The 20,484-nt window shown below is 47.3% G+C and overlaps 1 protein-coding gene and 2 non-coding genes across 5 annotated transcripts in view; 1 reads left to right on the forward strand and 2 right to left on the reverse strand.

Moving 5' to 3' along the window:
• DCPS (decapping enzyme, scavenger) overlaps positions 1 to 20,484 on the reverse strand; it is a 39,091-nt gene that overhangs the window by 11,912 nt on the left and 6,695 nt on the right. For all 3 annotated transcript variants that reach the window (XM_057695950.1, XM_057695948.1, XM_057695949.1), the window contains exon 3: positions 379 to 524. In XM_057695950.1, the coding sequence (XP_057551933.1) occupies positions 379 to 524 (146 nt within the window). The remainder of the gene's footprint in view (positions 1 to 378; positions 525 to 20,484) is intronic.
• LOC130829624 (U6 spliceosomal RNA) lies at positions 5,592 to 5,698 on the reverse strand. Its single transcript, XR_009047637.1, has one exon. It is a non-coding gene; the product is annotated as a U6 spliceosomal RNA (small nuclear RNA).
• TRNAK-UUU (transfer RNA lysine (anticodon UUU)) lies at positions 14,506 to 14,578 on the forward strand. The gene has a single exon. It is a non-coding gene; the product is annotated as a tRNA-Lys (tRNA).

Raw genomic sequence — 20,484 nt, forward strand, 5'->3', positions numbered from 1 at the left:
TGCTCTGAGATCGCAGAGCATCCCAGCGGTGTGCCCAAGACCAGTGTCGATTCCCTTATCAATAAAGGTGACCATCCTCTGTGAAACGGTGGCCACCTCAGCCCAGCACATTCTATGCTCTTATCCTGCTTATTCTTCTTCACAACACTCCCAGCCTCACGTCTTGTGTGGTTACTTATATATTTGTATGCTGTCTGACGCCTGCACAAGGAGGTAAGCTCCATGAAGGCAAGGACGCCACTGTGTCCCACGGCCTGTGCTGTGGGAGAGCACTGGCCCCTGGTACCATCTCACAAATGCTTGAGAAGATACCCTGGCTGCAGGGACAGCACTTCAAGTCTGACCCGTAGGGCCATCCTGAGCCGTGGCGGCCAGTACCTGGATGCTGAGGCTCTGGGACTCCAGGTGGGGTAAGGTGATGTTCCTGTAATCATCGCCCGTCTCCCGGACCAGGCGGAGGTCCTGGTGTAGGTACTTTTGCAGGTGCTTCTCTGTGGCAGGGTAAACCACGGTTGTCTTCACGTCTGCAATGACACAACACAGCCCAGCTGCAGTCAGCCACGCTCTCTGCCCAGTCCTGCCACACTCTGGCCCCCAGGGGCATCACGGAAAGGATGGGCTCTGTCCTGTCTTTGACTCCCCAGTGAAGGGAGCCAAAGGCTAAGAAGTTACAATCATTCGTGATCCACTCCCATGAGGCGCCTTGTACCATTAAATTCATGAGGTGAACCACACTCAGAATCTGGAACACGTACGGTTTTCACGGATGGGTCACTGGGCCCCTCATCACCCTTAACCCTAGCCCTTCCCTCTTATTTTCTAGGCCCAGGAACGAAAGGTTTCTGACTCTTCTCACACAGCTAATGTCCAGGTGTGTGGCTCTCTAGACCCAAAGCTGAAAGTCTGGTCTAAAGCCAGACACTTCCCTGGCGGTTCAGTGGTTAAGACTCCACGCTTCCACTGTAGGGGGCACGGGTTCGATCCCTGGTCGGGGAACTAGGATCCCACACGCTGTGCAGAGCGCCGCCCCCGCCCCCCCCCCGAAAAAAGCCAAGCAGCCTCCTTAACACAGAGCAGTGCAGCACAGCAGTGGTCGAAGCTGAAGGCGCAGACTCGGGGGCTGGACCATCAGAGTTCAAGCCCTGGCTCTGCCTGCTCCTCCCTTGGGACCCCTGCCCCCGTTCAGGTGTTTAAATTCCCTGTGCCCCTACTTCCCCATCTGTCACCTGAGGATAATAATAGCTCATGTGTCATAGGGTTGGGAAGATTAGAAAGTTAATACCTGTGGAGCTCTGAGAACAACAATGTCTGACACATGATAAATACTATTTAAGTGCTGGCTCTTTTCAACCCAGGGTTATTCAATGCTTCACCGTGGCACCGTCAACACACTGGCCTGGATAATTCTTTGCTGCGGGGGCTGTCCTGTGCATTGCAGGCCGCTGAGCAGCAGTGCAGGCTTCTACCAGGATGCTAGTTAAACCCTCTCTCCAGTGACAACCATAAATGCCTCCAGACACTGCCAAATGCCCGTGGGGGATAAAACTGCCCCCAGCTGAGAATCACTGTTTTCATCACAAGGAAACCTGGTAGTTTTCCTAAAGAGACTCTAGACTAGGGTTCTGGTCCAACACCACCTGGTTTTGGTTAAGTCCGATTCCCTGTTTCTATTAACATCTGCTACAACAGCTTCAACACAGATCTTAAAAGCAGGAAAGGAAAACAGTGTCTTAAAATCAGTTGGGATGTTTCTCAAAGACCCACGTTCTTCATGACTAGAGATCCAGATGTGGCCCCTGAGAGGAGTAGCCCAGCGTGGGCACTGAACACTCAAGGAAATTCTCAGACTCGCCGACATACTGGGCTAAGAACCACCAATCTAGACGTTCACAATCGGTCTGAGAACGTAGGTGCTTTTCAGGCTCATTTCACAGGTGAGTGAAAAGAGTTCACAGGGATTCCAGACTTAGGCGACGCCACACTGTGACATGGGGCAGAGGCAGGGCTGGAGCCACCGTCTTCCCGCCCTGAAGCCTGTGGTCTTTTCACCTCTGCCTGGAGGCCCCGTACCATCTTCCAGCAGCCCAGTGCAGGTGTCCAAAGGAGCTAGGCCAAGCACATGACTTCCAGTACACCCAAAGGCCCCTGGCCCATCAGCTCTGGCAGGCAGGCAGCATGGCGTGGAGACACAGGTTGACACACGACTCTCCCCTTCCTGGCTGTGCCACCTGGGGTGTGTTACTTAACCTCTGAGTCTCGGTTTCCTCATCTGTTAAGGGTGGCCATAAAATCTAACCTACAGAGCTGTTAACATTAAATAAGGTGTGTCATGTGGACTAATGGAAGCACTAAATACATGTCACCCCACTTCCTGGGAGTCTCCACATCTGACTCTGAAAAGGAGGCACAAAAGTCTCCTCACAACCCTCTGGGCACTTCTCACTCCCACCACCCTCTAACTGCCCAGGATCACAGGCCAGAGAGCAAAATTCAAGCACACCAAGCTCTCAGGAGGCAGGAGACTGCCTGAAACAGATGGAATGTCAGCACCTTGGCCCTCACAGTACAGCCTGGTGGAGAAGGACAAGATTCTGGCACCAATCAGCCTGGGTTCAAACCCTGGCTGTGAAACCTTGGGCACCTGAGAAGCCAGTGAGCAGCAGGTGGGAAGCCTCTAGAAACTGGCCCCCGACCCGCACCCCCATGCAAAAGTGCTCCTCAAATGCCAGCTTACTCTCCTCGTGTCGCCTGGGTGGGGCATGGGGAGAAAGGCTGTGAGCATGGGCGCTCCCTCCGGGTGGGGAGGTGGACCGGAACGACCTGGAGAAGAGCCCGGACCCACTGGCAACGCACACACAGCCCTGGGCTTCTGGCCTGGGGCTCCCTGGCCACTCGAGACTGGAAAGCCGTGGGGCCTGTGGGCATGCCCACCTGCCAGGGCTTGCCAGAGACTGCCCCAGCCGCTGGGTGCCGGGAACCAGGCCCCCCCCCCACCCTCCCCCCAGCAGCAGGGAAAAATAAAAAGGCACTTTCTAACTGCTCCCTTTCTGCCATCCTGCTTCCCTTCCTGAGGCCCGCCTGCCTGCAGGAGGCACACCTTGCTGCACTCTGAGTCCTGGCAGAGCCGGTCACTCCTCGCCCAGCCTCGGTCAGACCCTCACTGCCAGCATCCGGGTGGAGGCTGCCCCCCCAGTCTTGCCCAGGCCTCCCTCCAATCCCACTGACTGCCACTCTCCCCCAGCCATCTCTGCTCCAGCCACAGCGACTTCCTTACACTCGCACCGACTTCCATCTGTAGGCCTCACACCTGCTGCCTTGCTCATTCTCTCAGCCCTCCGTCCGAAGGCCGGCTCCTCAGAGCTCTGGGACGGCCCTGACTACAGAGGCACCCCTTACCTCACCACGCCCTGTCCCCCTCACCCCTCACTACCTGACGATGGAGGGCGGATTTACTGTCTGATTCCCCCTTTAGACAGACTCCCAGGAGGACAAAGATTTTTGTCTACCTTGAAATTTTATCATTTTATCCCCAGTACTTGGAAGCACTCGTGGTATACAGCAGGCACTCAACAAATACGGAACAAATGAAAAAATGAATCTGGCCTTTTTAGACTTTAAACCTAGGAAGCACATTTCTGGTCCCAAATGGAATAAAACCTCTCTGGGGGGAAAAAAAAAAGAGTCAATATATTTCCCAATGCTGAATTTCTCACTGGCAGCCAAAAGCAAACTCTGGTGTTTATCCAAATGACCTGCAGCTGAGTTTTACAAGGAATCTGGCCAAGAGTCAACGCCCGATAAATGCTCAAACCATAGGGTGAAAATATGTTGGGGAACAGGATAACCACTCAGGGCCTCAAAAACATCTCCCTAGAGATTACTTATTAATTACAGAGGGGGACACAAAGTGACCGGAGTGAACATCACTGCTCGTGGGATGAATTGACACAATGGGCCTCCTGGGCTGTGCCGTGGTGCGCCCGCCAGAACGCATAACCTGTATCTAATCGCGAGGCGACATGGCCTCCCAAACCCAGGGACGCTCTACAAAACAAGTGGCTTCACAGCTCTTCCCAAGTGTCAAAGTTAGGGCGGAGGGTCTGCTCCAGATTAAAGGACACTAGAGACTGGACTGGATCGGGGGGGGGGGCGGAGTTTCCTGAGTGAAAGATGGTATTAAAACATTGGTACGATTTACTAATGGTCTCCACATCAGATAATGGTTTTCTATAAATGTGAAAGTTTCCAAAATTGATCATTTTACTCTGGTTCCTAGGAGACACACACCAACATTCCTAGCAATGAAGGGCTACCAGGTCTACAATTTACTTTTCAATAATAGAGGTAATAGTAACAAAATATTATTATATGTGTATGTGGAGACAGAAAAAGGAAATGTGGTCAAATGTTAGCAAGAGGTGAAGGGCTTTTTAAGGGAGTTCTTTGCATTACTCTTGCAACTTTCGTGTAAGGTTGAAAATTTTTTTCAAAACGTAAAGGTAAATGAAAAGGTGCCAGTACTCTCTAGACCCCGGCGCCCACTGCCAGCAGGTGTGCTGGGCACTGTTCTAAGCCCGGTATGCTTTTTTTTTTTTTTTTTTAAAAAGAGCATGTTTTATTTCTCTTTAGTTCCTGCTTCCAACTGTGCCTGTATGGATATTAACCCACTCACTCCCCACAATCAGTGTGAGGCGGGTATTATTTTAGTCCCTGTGTCACACACGAGGAAGCTGAGGTTCAGGGCTAGGCTTCAGCCACGGCACCGCATGTCAGCCCCACAGGTCAGCACGCATGGCTTCACTCCCCCCTTTCCCCCCGCCCGCCTGGTGCCTCTCTGCCAACACCAGTTTAGCAAGTTGACTTGAGGGGCCACCTGCCCAGGATGAGACGTGCCCGGCACCTCCCAGCCCAGAAGCTTCTCCCAGTGGCTAGGGAAGCAACAAGGAACTTCCTGACCCTGCCCTCTTGCTGGCATTCTTAAAAAAAAAACTGCTTCAAAACCCACCCCTCAAAAATGTTCACAATCTATTAAGAGAGCTTCCCTGACACTCCTTACAAAGCCTCCCTACCCCGTCATGCTGTTTCAAACTTTGTTTTTATTTCTAGTTGAAGGTGTGTTTGCACATAGGTTAAAAGTCAAACGAAGCTTGTTTTTAATTGTCTTCTGCTCCTTCCTGAGCACTATTTTCAATTCTTCTGGTCGTTTCTTTGGTTTCGTGCTTCCACAGTTCCGAATTACAAACAGTTTCATATCTTGCTCCTCCTTGAATTTTCAGTTTTATTATTACTTATTAACCTTTCTACCCCATCCTCACAACACAACCAGATCACAATTTTGGATAAATCAGTACTCCACATCAACACCATTATGATTAGGTAAATGCTCTTCATCGCTGAATAGTACACTATGACTATTTTTCCTTTTCACCACAATTTTTGGTATACAGAGTTAGCATTTAGTTTGAGGGGTTTTTTTCCCTTCAGATCTTTATTAGAGTATAATTGCTTTACACTGCTGTGCCAGTTTCTGCTGTACAACAAAGTGAATCAGCTGTATTTATACACATAGCCCCATATCCCCTCCCTCCTGAAAACGTATGGAATGCTTCACAAATTTGCGTGTCATCCTTGCGTAGGGGCCATGCTAATCTTCTCTGTATCGTTCCAATTTTAGTACATGTGCTGCTGAAGCGAGCAAAGTATTTAGTTTTTTGTTTTCTTTTCTATAAACTTGTCACTAATTCATCCCCACATCCACTTTCCTTTTTATGAAAATCTCCTCTTGATGTTAAAACTCATCAGGCACGAGAGCAACAGTGTGTTCGTGGAGCCTGTGACCTGTGCCTGCAGGTGCCCAGTGCAGAGCTGTGGCCTGGGAGCTCCAAGCACTGCCATCCCGGGGGCCATCCCCCATCTCTTGTGCTGGGTACCTTGCTTCCCAGATCCACTACCTTCCTCTTTAACATGTACGTCCTCATTTTGCTGAAGCAGTGCTTCTCAAGCTTTACTGTGCATCAGAACCACCTGACTCAGGATGCCTGGGCGGGTGCATTTCTAACAAGTCCCCAGATGCGGCTGCTGCCGCAGGACCACACATCAAGAACCACAGCACTAAAGTACAAACTCGAGATGCGTGCGGAGATGTGGCGCAAGGGAGATACATTTGGAGACTTGGAACATCTGAAAATGTCTTTATCCTACTGTCGCACTTAAGCACTTGGCTCAAGAATTCTAGGATGGATAGCAATGACCCTCCAAGTCTGAAAGCACGGCTCTGTGACCTTCCAGATTGCAATGCTGCTGTTATGAAGTCTAAGGTCATTCTGACCCTCAAACCTTTGTACTGACCTGTTTTTCCCTCGTTGTCCCGTGTCCTGATTGTGTTGATGGGTCTTGGAGTGGGTTTATTTTCATCCATCGAGCTGGGTAAGTGTCAGGTCCTTTCAATCTCGAAAATCATGTTCTTCAGTCCTGGGCCTCATTTCTTTGATTGTTTTCTTCCCCATTCTTTCTGGAACACTTTTGGATATTTAACTTCTTTGATTTATCTTGTACCTTTCTTTTCTCTCCCATTTTCCAGCTCTAAGTCTTTCTGCTCTACTTTTCAGGAATTTTTCTCCATCTTCTCTTCTGTTTTCATTTCTGCTATATATATATATATATATATATATATTTTAATATTTATTTATTTGGCTGCACTGGGTCTTAGCTGTGGCATGTGGGCTCTAGTTCCCCGACCAGGGATCGAACCCGGGCCCCCTACATTGCAAGTGTGGAGTCTTAACCACTGGACACGAGGGAAGTCCCATTTTTGCTTTATTTTTAATTTCTCAGAGCTTAAAAAAAAAAACTTCCTTATTGATAGTACCTTGTTCTGCTTTCTATATATCATAATTTCTCCCTGAGATTAATGATAGTCTTTGAAAATTTCTTCTCCCTGGACTTCCCAGGTGGGGCAGTTGGTTAAGAATCTGCCTGCCAACGCAGGGGACACGGTTTCAATCCCTGGTCCAGGAAGATTCCACATGCTACGGAGCAACTAAGCCCATGTGCCACAGTTACAGAGCCTGCATTCTAGAGCCTGTGAGCCACAACTATTGAGCCTGTGTGCCACAACTACTGATGCTCATGAGGCTAGAGCCTGTGCTCCGCAACAAGAGAAGCCATCGCAACGAGAAGCCCATGCACCGCATCGAAGAGTAGGCCTGCTCTCCCCAACCAGAGAAAACCCGCGCACAGCAACGAAGACCCAACATAGCCAATAAATAAATAAATTAAAAGAAAAAAAAATTCTTCTCCTTGCATTGTTTCTGTCTCCTTCAAGTCTCTTTCTCTTCCTTCCTTTTCCTTGTCCTTTCTTTTTCATCTGAGGTATTACTCAAAAGTCTGGCCACCTGGCCCATCTGCTCTCTCATGTTTAAGAGTAGAGCACTAAGACGCTGGCGGGAAGCTTGCAGACACACGAGTGGTCACCTGGAACTTCATTTCAGGATCATCAGGCTACTCCTTTGCAGGATGGAGCCCCCAAGAACTAAAGCCTTTCCTCTAGGGCTGCTCACATTCCCCAGACAGCATTCTGAGCAACGAGGAAGAGAAGCAGGTGGGCGGAGGGTTGGGGTCATCTCAACACTGAACGTGCAAGACTTCCACTTAACCTTCTACATTTCAGCACCTCACCACCGCCTAGAATCTCTAGACCCACCGATTTAACCTCTCCGAGAGGACATCTCTGGAAGGAGCAGTTACCGGTCCTGCGAAGCAGGAAAGGGGATTTCGGCGGCCGTGGCTCCGATTCCCCTCGGCTGGCTCAGGCTTCCCCTCTCAGACCTGCCACATCAGTTCCTCCTCCTCCCTTTGCTTTCTCAGTTTGTCTCCTCTCCCTCTAGTCTTTACGGGTTAATTTTATTTCAAGGTAATTCTTTTCATGCCATTTCTCATGAGGGTTTTAAAGGAAGCATGTGGGCACTTGAACCTCTCCCTTTTAACTGGAAGCCCAGGTCCCTGTCCTTCTGTCTCCCTCCTAATGCTTTATTTTTCTTCTTAGCCATTTACTGCCACTTGACCTATTTGTTATTTATGGCTTCTCTCCTCCAACTACACATCAGGTCCTTGAGGACAGAGGCTCTGTTTTGTACACCAGGTGTACAGTGGCTGAAACAGCACCTGACACGTATTGGGCCCTCATAATACAGTCTACAGAACAGAATATACAGTATGCCATTTTATTGTTAAAAGGCTGTGTGCACGCACAACTGCATACACATAAGCACACAAGAAAAAAATCTGCAATTCAGGGCCTATTCCAAGATGTGACATTATCTCTGGGCAATTGTAATTTCTAAAATTAGTTTTCTAGGGTATTCATTACATTTTCTAAAACAAATATGGATCGCTTACATAACAAATATAATAGAAACAGAAGAATAAGCTACCCCTGAAAACTGAAGTCCAGGGAGGTTATGTAATCTACCCAAGATCACACAGCTAGTAAGTTGTGGAGCTGAGATTTGAACCAAAGCAGTCTGACTCCTCTATGGCAATATCACTTTCCCTGCCACAGGGCCACCCTCTTTCAGGCCTTTTCCTAAGAAACCTGTGCTGCAGCCACTTTCTCCAAAAAGCAGCTCTATCAGATATGAGGAACATGATTGGTTCCAACCTCTCCCGGAGACACATAAACAGCTGTCAGCAAAACCAAAGAGCTCAGTGAGGTGCCAGAGAGATTGGAGCTGCAGACTGGGAGGTCTGAGAAGACGTCAGAGCGAGCAGAGGCCAACAACGTGATGCTCGATGCAATGCCCCCTGGGAGTGCAGTGAAGTAGAGGCATGCTCGCCTCAGCACTGGGGGGCTGTCTGAGGAGTGGCCCCACGGGGTCTGCTGCATCCAGATGCCGGGCTGGAACAGGCTCTGGAAGGGAGCACGGGGGATGAAGACGAGCCCACTCACAACAGGGAACCATGCTGTTTTGACTTCTGTGGGTGGTACCGACTGCCCTGCCCCTCACCCAATCTGACAGTGCTGGATGGTGGGAAAGGAGGCCTGGGGCAGGGCAATCGCCGCCCCTGTGGGGCTCAGGGCAGCAGCGCTTTCTCTACAGGGATGCTGTGGCAGTGGGAATGGTCACACCAACACACCCCAGATGACAGGAGCGCTGTCCACACCCTCTCGGTCTCTCCGCATCCTGAGGAGCAGGCTGCTCTGCCCGTGGCTAGCACACGGCTCCGTCCTGCCCATGAAGACCCTTAGTTAGAGTCTCCTGAACATCCTTCTCCAACAAATAAAGCCAGTCCTGTTCCCTACCCAGACACGAAAGCCCAACCGCTTCCAGAGGCAGGGCTATGGAGAGGAAAGAGCAGCTGCCTTTTCTGCTTTCTGCCAAAGCTAGCTTAGCCAAATCCCCAGGAAAATGCTGTTGCACATGAAACATGAAAATGCAAACCACAGACAGTCTGCTCTCCTTCCCACACACATGTTCAAACAAGCCTGCTTTCCAGCGCTGCTGATGACTTCTTCCCAGTGAGGTCACTGCTACGGCTCAGCCTGTGGCTTCTGCTCTCCCTTCATCATCATGAGCGGGTTTCAACTTATTTGACCCAGATGTGCAGGACCCGGGGAGCAGGGAAGACGCAAGAGTAAAGCGTGAGTGGGGTGTGAAGGCCCCCCCCCCGCCCAGGAGTCAAGCAGACCCACCCGGGTGATGAGCTGGCAGGGCACCCCATCGGAGCACTCCCAGAGGAGGCCAGCAAGGGCAGAGGGTGGTGGGGGGTCTCCCAGGACTGGCATTTTCTCTCCTTCTCTCAGGGACCTCCCCCAAGCTGGATGACACCCTCCTCAGCCCTGGCGTCATGGTGACCAGAGAGCAGGCTGGAGAGGAAGCCCAGGGTGGGATGCCCATTGTCCCACGCTGCAGGATGCTGGAAGTACTCAAGTGAGGCCTGAAAAGACTTCCAGATCAAGGATAAACAGAGCTGAAGGGTGTGGTCGGGATCCTACTGGAAGCTTCAACAGCCCCACAACAAACCTCCAAACTGCTAATTACCTGTCTCAACAAAAGCACAGAGATGCCACTGGAGACAGAGGTGAGGCAGATGCTGATTTTAGCAAGACCCTGGCTCTGACAGGCTCCTTTCCCTCCTCCTGGATCCTCCAAGGCCCGGGAGGGTCAGGAGAGGGTCTGACAGGACCTGATGGCCCAGCCACAAATTCAGTGATTCTGAATGCATCCCCAGGGGTGACATCCTTTACGGATGGGAATTGCTGCGGCAGGATGGCTATGTGGTGCACAGCACTCCACAAAGTTCCAGCTGAACAGAAGGATGAGAGCTGATCTCTAATAAGGTAACGGAGCTGCCACTGACAGTTCTGGCCTTGGAGCTGCGAGATCCCTACCCCCACACGCAGGAATAAAATGTTCTGGGGTTGAAAGGACCAGACTGTAAGAGCTATTAGCCTGAACATTCAGGAATCCCAAAATATGGCCTCAACCTAGACTTCCTGTCTAAAGGCATCTCCTTACGTCACTGTGAAAGCAACAGAGGTGCCAAGTCTCAGGGCAGCCTGTGTATGCTGGCGCGAAGCAGGGAGAAGGCCACAGGCACAGGATACACCCCCTCCTGGGGAGCCAGGACCACCAGAATTCTAGGCCATCACTCACGGAGAAGCATGGATCAGAACCAGGCTGCCCAGGCAGAAGTGGAACCAGCTTTCCCATGGGTAATCCGCCTTCGCCCACTGTCCCTGAGTAACCTGACTTTCTGCTGACTCGGGCCTTAAGACTGCCACAGAGTCCTGGCGCTTTGCCCCATCTGAGAGACAGAGAGGGAGAAAGAGGGAGATCGAGAACACTGGCCTCGTGGTGGTGGCCACATTTCAGGAGCTCAGGATCAATTTGCTTCTAAATAGGCTCTGAATGCAATGGCCTCTCCCAGCCTTGTGGAAGCCACAAGTCTAAACAGAGAACTGAACAGAGCCCTCTGCTCCCAGCTGGTGACGGGAGGAGATGGGGGCACAGAGGAAGCCGCACTCGGGTGCTCAGAGAGAAGCTGGCAGGGGAGGGTGAGAGCAGGCCAATCAGACACCCGAGACGAAGGCAGGACCCAGATTCTGGGTCAAGAATCTTACTCAGGTGGTAGGGAGCTTCCCATCTTGAAGTCTCTGCTTGCTGTTATTCCACTGTCCTCTAAGCCCTAGAGGGGGCCCTGGCTCGCTGGCGTCAGAAGCTCTGAAGTACCCAGGGAGAGAAGCAGACAGAAATCTGCCAGCTTTAGGCGGCCTCTACTGATGAAGAGACTCCTGCGGGCTGGCTCGCCTTTCCCCTGCCCCATTAAAGAAGCCCCATTTCAAAGCCCAGCTAACCTGAGGAGCCCACTCTGCAGCTCTGTCCACACTGCTGTCCTCACCTGGAACAACCCTTCTGCCTCCATGTCTCTAGGTGTGGGAGGAGCTACCTCTGCATGGTCCACCCCACCAGCTCCCAGTGTCACCCCTCCATGGCCACGTGCTCTTCACCAGCATCTCCCAGGTACGTCTCTGTAGGTAGGTGTAAACCTCCAGAGTCTGGGGTTTGCGTATTTGGGGGTATGCAGTACTTGCTGATGCACTGACAAGCCCCCCACAATGAGGGTCATTCTGGCTGTGAACTAAGGATGCAGCCAGAGGCCCCAGTTCAAGCTAATCTTTTGGTCTGCTTCTTTGTTTGCTTTGTTTGGGGATGAGGTTAACGTCCTAGAAAACCTCTATCAAAGCATCACATGAGAGACTTCCCTGGTGGTACAGTAGTTAAGAATCCACCTGCCAGAAATAGAGACACAGATGTAGAGAACAAACATATGGACACCAAGTGGGGAAAAAGGGGAGGGTTGGGGGGGGAATGAATTGGGAGATTGGGATACCAAATTGTACACTCTAAATACCTGCAGTTTATTGTATGTTAACTGTATCTCAATAAAAGTTCTTAAAAAAAAAAAAAAAAAAGAATCCACCTGCCAATGCAGGGGACATGGGTTCAAGCCCCGGTCCAGGAAGATCCCACATGCCCCAGAGCAACTAAGCCCATGCACCACAACCACTGAGCCTGTGCTCTAGAGCCCGTGAGCCACAACTATTGAGCCCATGTGCCACAACTATTGAGCCCATGTGCCACAACTACTGAAGCCCTCACACCTAAAGCCCGTGCTTTGCAACAAGAGAAGCCACCACACTGAGAAGCCCACGCACCACAATGAAGAGTAGCCCCCGCTTACCACAATTAGAAAAAGCCCGTGCATAGCAACAAAGACCCAATGCAGCCAAAAAAAAAAAAAAAAAGCACATCACATGATTATATTCTCAAATAATTCAGAAGTCTAACCCCCAATCCTTTCCACTGACGTAAACACCAATAACTGTTGGGTGCTCATTATTCCAGTCTTTTCTTTAATGAATTTACATATATATGAACATATATACATAAAGGTCCTTTTTTTTAAGCACAAGAGGGATGCTCCTTTATGGGTTCTCTGAGACCTTGGAGATCTCCCACGACAGTCCACACAGATAGTCCTCCTCCTCTGTAACAGTCGTGCTGCAGCCCAGGCTACACATGCACCATGCCTTCTTAACCCTTTACACACACAGAGCCACTTAGGTTGGTTTTGGTTTTATTTTTCATTTTTTCCATCACAAACGATGTTGCAATGGATGTTATGGCCCCTTTTCGTGACGTGTATGAGTGACTGTCTAAGTCAGACGCCTGGAAGTAGAAATGCTAGGTCAGAGGGACACAGGTTTTACAATCTCATGGGTCTGGCCATGTCTAGCTGACACCCCACCCACTGTGCATGAGCACCTAGGACTCCTCCTGTGCAAGGGAGTCTGGGAGAAATCAGTGTCCGTCTCAGCTCTCCAATACTGGCTCTATCTGGCCTCAATGGGGTAACTTCTCTATGGCCTAAGCTCCCTTTACCTACAGTACCCCAGCCGGCATATCTAGACATATGTGAAAGGTCCCAATCTCCTATTTAATTGTGACTCTCAGGCCATTTCAAAAATCCACTGTGGACTTCCTAGGTGGCACAGTGGTTAAGAATCCACCTGCCAGGGCTTCCTAGGTAGCGCAGTGGTTAAGAATCCGCCTGCCAATGCAGGGGACACGGGTTCGATACCTGCTCCAGGAAGATCCCACATGCCGTGGAGGAACTAAGCCCGTGCGCCACAACTATTGAGCCTACGCTCTAGAGCCCATGAGCCACAATTATTGAGCCCATGTGCTGCAACTACTGAAGCCCATGTGCCTAGAGCCTGTGCTCCACAACAAGAGAAGCCACGGCAATGAGGAGCCCGCACACCACAACGAAGAGTAGCCCCCACTCACCGCAACTAAAAGAAAGCCCACGCACAGCAAAAAAGACCCAACACAGCCAATAAAATAAATTAATTAATTAAAAAAAAAAAAAAAAGAATCCGCCTGCCAATGCAGGGGACATGGGTTCAATCCCTGGTCCGGGAAGATACCACATGCCACAGAGCAACTAAGCCCGTGAGCCACAACTACTGAGCCTGTGTGACACAACTACTGAAGCCTGCACACCTAGAGCCTGTGCTCTGCAACAAGAGAAGCCACCGCACTGAGAAGCCTGTGCACCACAATGAAGAGCAGCCCCCCACTCACCCCATCTAGAGAAAGTCCATGTGCAGCAACAAAGACACAACGCAGGCAATAAATCAATTAATTAAAAAAAAGAACCCACTGCAATGGCAGTAATGAATTACAAAAAGGAAGGAAGCCATAACAGTGACAGGAATAAGAGTGGGGAGGCAGCAGAGAACAAGAGACTGCAATTTATTTCCCAAAGTTAGGAAGTGGAAGGTAAGGTGTGAGTGGATGAGACCACAGTGAAGGAAGCTGCAGCCTGGAGCATCTGATGGGCTATGGTGGAGGTGACCGCCAGCCTCGCCTCAGGAATCCAGAAGAGAAGGTGGGCTCTGGACAAGCAGGGATAGAAGACAGGACAGGAAACGAAGCTAGAGACTAGGACCAACCAAAGGGCCCCTCTAGAGAAGAGCTGTACCAATTGGCTCCATCCACTGCCTACCTTCATCCTTGGGGAAGGCACCTAACGCAAGTGAAAACAGAGGAATAGGCTCCAAAGATACTAACCCTTGGACTGCAGCAGAGGTAGGCAAACTCTTCTTAGTTTTCTTTTCTTTTTTTTAAAACAACACTTAAAACCGTAAAACAGCATTCTTATCTCACAGGTCATACAAAAGGAAGCAGGCCAGATCTGGCCCACGAGCTATGGTGGACTAGAGAACATTCAGGCTCCAGAGCACATTGCTTCCTCTAGGGTGCTGGTCAAACCGCACACTCAGGCAAGGCCAGATGGCCAACAAGCCCCACTCCCTGTCTGCACAGCACCAGGCAGCTACTCATCCAAGAGGCGCCTATTGTGGAAACAGACCTACCTATTAGCTCACTAGACTATCAGCCTAGGTTCTTCATTTTTAAATACAAATGAACTGGGAATTTCCTGGTGGTCCAGTGGTTAGGACTCTGTGCTTTTGCTGCCAAGGGCCCAGGTTCAATCCCTGGCCGGGGAACTAAGATCTCACAAGCTGCACAGTATGGCCGAAAAAAAATTTTTTAAAATAAATAAAGTACAAATGAACTAACATTCACCAGACATTAACGGAAAAACAGCAGTCTGAAAAAGAATGACCAAAATAAACAACCTGAACCAGATCCCAGAGGAAATGGGATCATTTAAGGGTCAGGAGATAATTTTTAAAATAGTTCTAATTAGTGTGTCAGAGGAAGTCAACCCAACTTGGCCTCTGTGAAGCAAGAGCAAGATGCTATGAAAATGAAATAATCAGAGGACCAGAGGGAAGAAAACTAAAAATGTGGCTCCCAAATGAAAACCTTCACTAGGTCTGGAGGACAATGTCAAGACCATCTACCAGACTACAGAAAAGAAAGACATAGATGGGAAAAGGGAGAGAACAGAAACAGCACAAGGGACCAATCGAGGAAGTCTAACAACTGATAGGATTTCCAGTAAGAGGAAATAAAAGAAACAGAGAGAAAGAAATTATCAAAGAAATAATAGAAGAAATGTTCAGAGTGAAAAGCTGACATAAGTAAGACTTTAAACTGAAAGGGTCCAAAAGTACCCAACAGAGTGAAAGGAAAAAAAAAAAAACAAAAAAAAACCAACCTAGGGACAGCCTTACAAAACCCCAATACACTAAAGATAGAGGACATCCTACACGCTTTCGGAGAAGGAAACTAACAAAGCAAACAAAAAACAACAAAAAACTAAGCGGCAGACAAATGAGAATTAAACTGGCACTGGATATCTTATTAGCAACAATGGATGCTTTAAGTCAAGAGATCAATGCCTTTACTGTTTGGAGGGGAAATAAATTTAAATTCTGTATTCAGTCAAATCATAAATTAAAAATGAGGGCAGGGACTTCCCTGATGGTCCACCGGTTAGGACTCCAAGCTCTCACTGCCGAGGGCGTGGGTTCAATCCCTGTTCAGGGAACTAAGATCCCACAAGCCACGTGGTATGGCCAAAAAAAAAAAAAAGTGAGGGCAAAACAGAAGGGTCAAAGTTTTCCTCTCATTTACTCTTTCTGAGGAAGTACTTAAGAATAAACGAGAGTAAAACAAGAAAGAAAAAGACAGCGGATCTAGCCCAGGAAAGCTGTGGAAGGGAAGTCTGTTGAGGGTTCAAGGCGTGCCTCAAGAATCGACTCTCCAGATTGGAGCAAAAGGAAGGGCATTTTGGAAACATTGCTTCCAGAAGGAAGGAAACATAACAAATCAGTAAACTAAATGACTAGGTAATTTCAAAAACAGAGTACAGATTCTCCTCACCTCATGATGAGGTTACATGCAGATAAACGCATCAGACATCGAAAATGCATTTACTGCACCTAACCTATGGAACGTTATACCTCAGCCTAGCCTACCCCAAACGTGCTCAGGACATTGACAGTAGCCTACAGCTGGGCACCACCATCTAACCCAAAGACTCTATTATAATAAAGTGTCGCATATCTCACATAATTGAATATTGTACTGAAGGTGAAAAACAGAATGGTTGTCTGGGTACAGAATGGTCATAAGTGGTTTGCCCTCGTGATCTCAGTGCTGCCTGGCAGCTGTGAAATGCAAGTACAGCTGACAGAGAAGCTGGGGGACAGCAAAGGACAGAAGTGATGCTGGGAAGGGAAGGCTGGAGGCTGCTCACCGATATTCTCCTCCAACAGAGCGATACAACCTAGAGTACATGGAATAAGGACGAAAGACTTTGATATATTTAGGATTCCAATGGCCATTAAAAAAAAAAAACCCTGGAAATAATAATATAAACATCAAAAATTGGGAGGAGGAGGGAGGGTGAGGAAAATGTAAAGGAGCTAAGCCTTTTTTCTTCCACTGTGGGAAATGGATAATGTCAAAATTTGATAAATCAAGGACCAGTTGCATAAGCATATTATTCAATTAAGTGTCTAGAAGAAATCACCAGAAGCACAAACCCCAGAAATTGTCTTAATGGTACTTACTTCTGGAAGACAGAACCAAGGCGGGACAGAGTGGTATCAGAGTCTGTTTCTGTCCAGGTAAGCCTCTTGATTATTTGACCATGTGACTGCGTGACTTTGATAAATGCCCCAGCCTACCCCAGACACTCCCATTCAGTAGGTCCAAAATCTGTATCCAAGAGAGCTCCTCAAGCACTTCCAATGATTAGGTCTAGGTAAGAACCACATGACTAAATAACCTCTGCATCCCACTCAAAGCTGAGAAACCATGATTCTACCACCCGATCTGATACAGAAGCCCCCTGAGGTAGGCCAGCCAGCTACTTGATTCCTCATTTCTCATTCAGAGAAACTGAGTCTCAGAGTACTTTCGTGACCCGGCCTGGTGATGTCTGCCAGCCCTGAGCTTGGGGTATTTCTCATGTTGGATGATGCTGGCACCCTTCCCCACCCTGTTCTGCTGCTGTCCTGGCCAAGACCTGTCTGGCAAGGCTTCTCCTGCTGGTCACTGTTGAGACAGCACTTGTCCTTTAGCTCAGCTGTGCTGGGAGAGCTGCCGAGGACACCCGAGGGCATAGGGTGAGAGGCCTGTGCCAGTCTGCGCTGGAGCAGAGCCACAGAGCCTGGTACGGGCCCTGTCCTCCACACGCCGCCCTCTTCTGCCCACTGGCACTGTTCTGAGTAGGCACCGCACAGCACAGGGCTCCCTCGTCCTCAGGAGGCAGAGCAGAAACAAAAGTCTGTTAGTGCCCCAAACCCAGAGGAAGGAAGGAGGCCTTAATCAAATACTTTTACTTTCAGTAACAGTGACTAGAAACCAAACTTGAGAATGAGGACAGAGCCCTATAAGGTAGTGGGGGAATATTCTTAGTTCTTCTAAGGACCTGCCAGATTTTCTTAATTTTTAATTGGGAAATATATTGTACCTATTAAACAAGGTGGACTTTCCTGGGGGCACAGTGGTTAGGAATCCGCCTGCCAATGCAGGGGACACGGGTTCTAACCCTGGTCCGGGAAGATTCCACATGCTGCAAAGCAACGAAGCCCGTGTGCCACAACTACTGAAGCCCAAGCCTAGAGGCCATGCTCCGCAACAAGAGAAACCACCGCAACGAGAAGCCCACGCACCGCAATGAAGAGCAGTCCCCACTCACTGCAACAAGGGAAAGCTGGTGCGTAGCAAAGAACACCCAACACAGCCAATTAATTAATTAATTAATTACCACTCATTATTCTTCATACCAACTCTTTCAACATCCTTTTAGAAAGTTCCTTATGCCTTCAGCCGGTGCCCTGCCAATCTCCCATAAATTCAATTTACTTTTTCCAAATAATTATCAAGTTTTCCATAATAATATTAGTTCATTTAACATTTTCCATAACTTAATATTTATCTAGTTTACCTATTCAATAGGTCTAGAAAGACTTCTCATAGTGGAATGTAAATTTAATCACATCACTTCTCTTATTTCAAATATATCAGCCATCCTCCATTGCTACCAAATGAACCCAAGCCCCTTGGAATGATGCATGTGGTCTCCCAACAGGATCACAGGAGCCAAAGAAAATTACTCTGAGTTTTTTAAAAAGGGTTTGCTGGTTCATGTTTCCATGCCTTTGTAGGTAGTTCTCACTCTACCTAAAAAGCTTTCCCCTCTCTTAACTGGAGATCACCTACCCATAGATAAAATGACAAAAATGGCAATACAAATACTGTACTTCTCAGTGTATCTTTTCTACTGACTTGTATCTGTCTTATTGCAAAATATTCAATCAACATAGTTTTAAAAAAGTATAATTAAATGTCTCACAAGTTTATATTTTTGTGACTTTTATTATAAAAGGGTCCACAAATCAGAAAATAATTGGTTTGCAAATGCCATGTCTCAATGTGGGGTTTGCACAGCCTGGTGAATGGTGGGTTTGAGATCTTTCTGGGAGGCACGGGGCAATTATTTAGGCTCTAGAGGAACAGACAGGGAGTTCTGGATTGTTTGTTTCAAATTCAAACCTCAAGGACTCTAATTTTGCTACCTGAATCTTGTCTATGACCACACAATTTAACTTACTAGCCTGGAAGAAAGGATTATCCAACCAGCTTTTTCTCAAACTAAATTTGGTGAGTCAATGAACAAATCAAAAACCTGGATTACCTTTTGCTAGCAGGGTCTGAAAACATTAAAGTGATTTTATAAAAGAGGGAGTAAAATAATAAAAGTAAAAAAGTAAGCTCTTATACCTAGTGCTTGGGATAATAATGAACTTGAACTGCTGTGTGTTCAGGAAACACAAAATAACTATACTCATCTAATACATACCAGTCTTGTTTATCTAGAGGAAACCAACCCAAAAGATTGAAATAGCATGAATCTTCCTTTCCATACAACACAACAGAAGTGAGCCAGAATCAGGCTTCATCTTATACATTATCAGGCAGAAAAAAAGATACGGGTAAGAGACTGTAATCACTATGCCAGTCTCCTAGGTACCAGACACTACAGAATACATTGTACAGGGACCAATCCTGATAGGATGGCCATGCTATGCCCGTTTCACCAAGAAGGATACTGGTCTTCAGAGAAGTTAAGAAACTTGACTCAAGCCACACAGTGTATAAATCAGGTGGTGTTGTGAAAATTATATGTGCTAATGTATATAAAGTGCTCAGAAAAATGACTAGCACATAGCACGCATTCAGTAATAGTGGATATTAATATTACAGATAACATAACGGGCAAAATGACAGTTTGCAAGCTATATGTAGTTATGTCCATTAAATCAAGTTTCAAAATAACAACAAAGAAGAAAAATTATGGAAAGATAAGCAAGAAACTGCTAGTGAGAAAGGATATTAGAGGTTTGGTGAGGAAGGCAGGCTTAAATAATCGTATATCCTGATAGTTTTCATTTTTTAGCATATGCACATATGCTTTTATTTTAAAACTGTAACGTTATTTATCTGCTATAGATTAAGATCAGAATATAGATTTGAGTTTTAGCTCTAATGGTCTTGGTAGAAAAGGATGACACAATGAATCATAATTTAGGTTGGGGGAGGTTGTGGCCTAGGAAAAAAAGTCACACAATGATTAATCTTAAAGTAATTCATCATCTGTTTCCATCTCTGCCCCCAAGTTCCACACGTATCCCCATATCAGGTAGGCAAGAATCCTGTCTTCCAAGTTCTCAGTCTCAAATTTGCTCACAGATGCACTCAAGTTAAAAATGTTTACACTGAACTTCTGCTTTGCAAGTATTCATTAATAGTTCTATTTACATAGGAAGTTTTGTTGAATTACTTCCTTACTTTGCTTCAAATACGAACTGCTTCATCAGTCAATAAACTTTTATCTATGTTTTATGTTCCAAATTTTTAAGAGCTTTATGAACGCTTAATTGATATACAGTAAATTGCACATATTAAAAGTGTACAATTTGATGAGTTTGGACATAGGCAAATACCCATGATATCATCACCAAAATCGAGGTAATAGGCATAGTTCCTATGGTTTAAAATACGGTGTTTTGCACTTCAAAATTTACTAAGAGGTTAAGAGGGTGTATCTCACATTAAGTATTATTAGCACACACAAATAAAGGACACAGGGCTACTCTGAAAAAAAAAAAAAAGACCCAACACAGCCAATAAATAAATTAAAAATTAAAAATAAAATAAACAATGCAATGTGTATACACATACACATATTTTATATACATACATATGTACACATATATACACACACATATGTACACAAACATAAGACCTAAAATAAAAGAACATCCATGCATGGAGCGCACAGCCAAAGAAACAAATATTACCTGACGTCTCTGTCCCACCCCCACCAGGGATAACCACTTTGTTGAATTAGGGGTTAATCATTTCTTTTCTTGTCTTCCTAGTTTTATTAGGCACGTATGCATCCCTAAGCAGTGTATTGTTTAGTTCTGCT

This window comes from Hippopotamus amphibius, chromosome 9 (assembly GCF_030028045.1).
Source record: "Hippopotamus amphibius kiboko isolate mHipAmp2 chromosome 9, mHipAmp2.hap2, whole genome shotgun sequence".
NCBI classification, from domain to species: Eukaryota; Metazoa; Chordata; class Mammalia; order Artiodactyla; family Hippopotamidae; genus Hippopotamus; species Hippopotamus amphibius.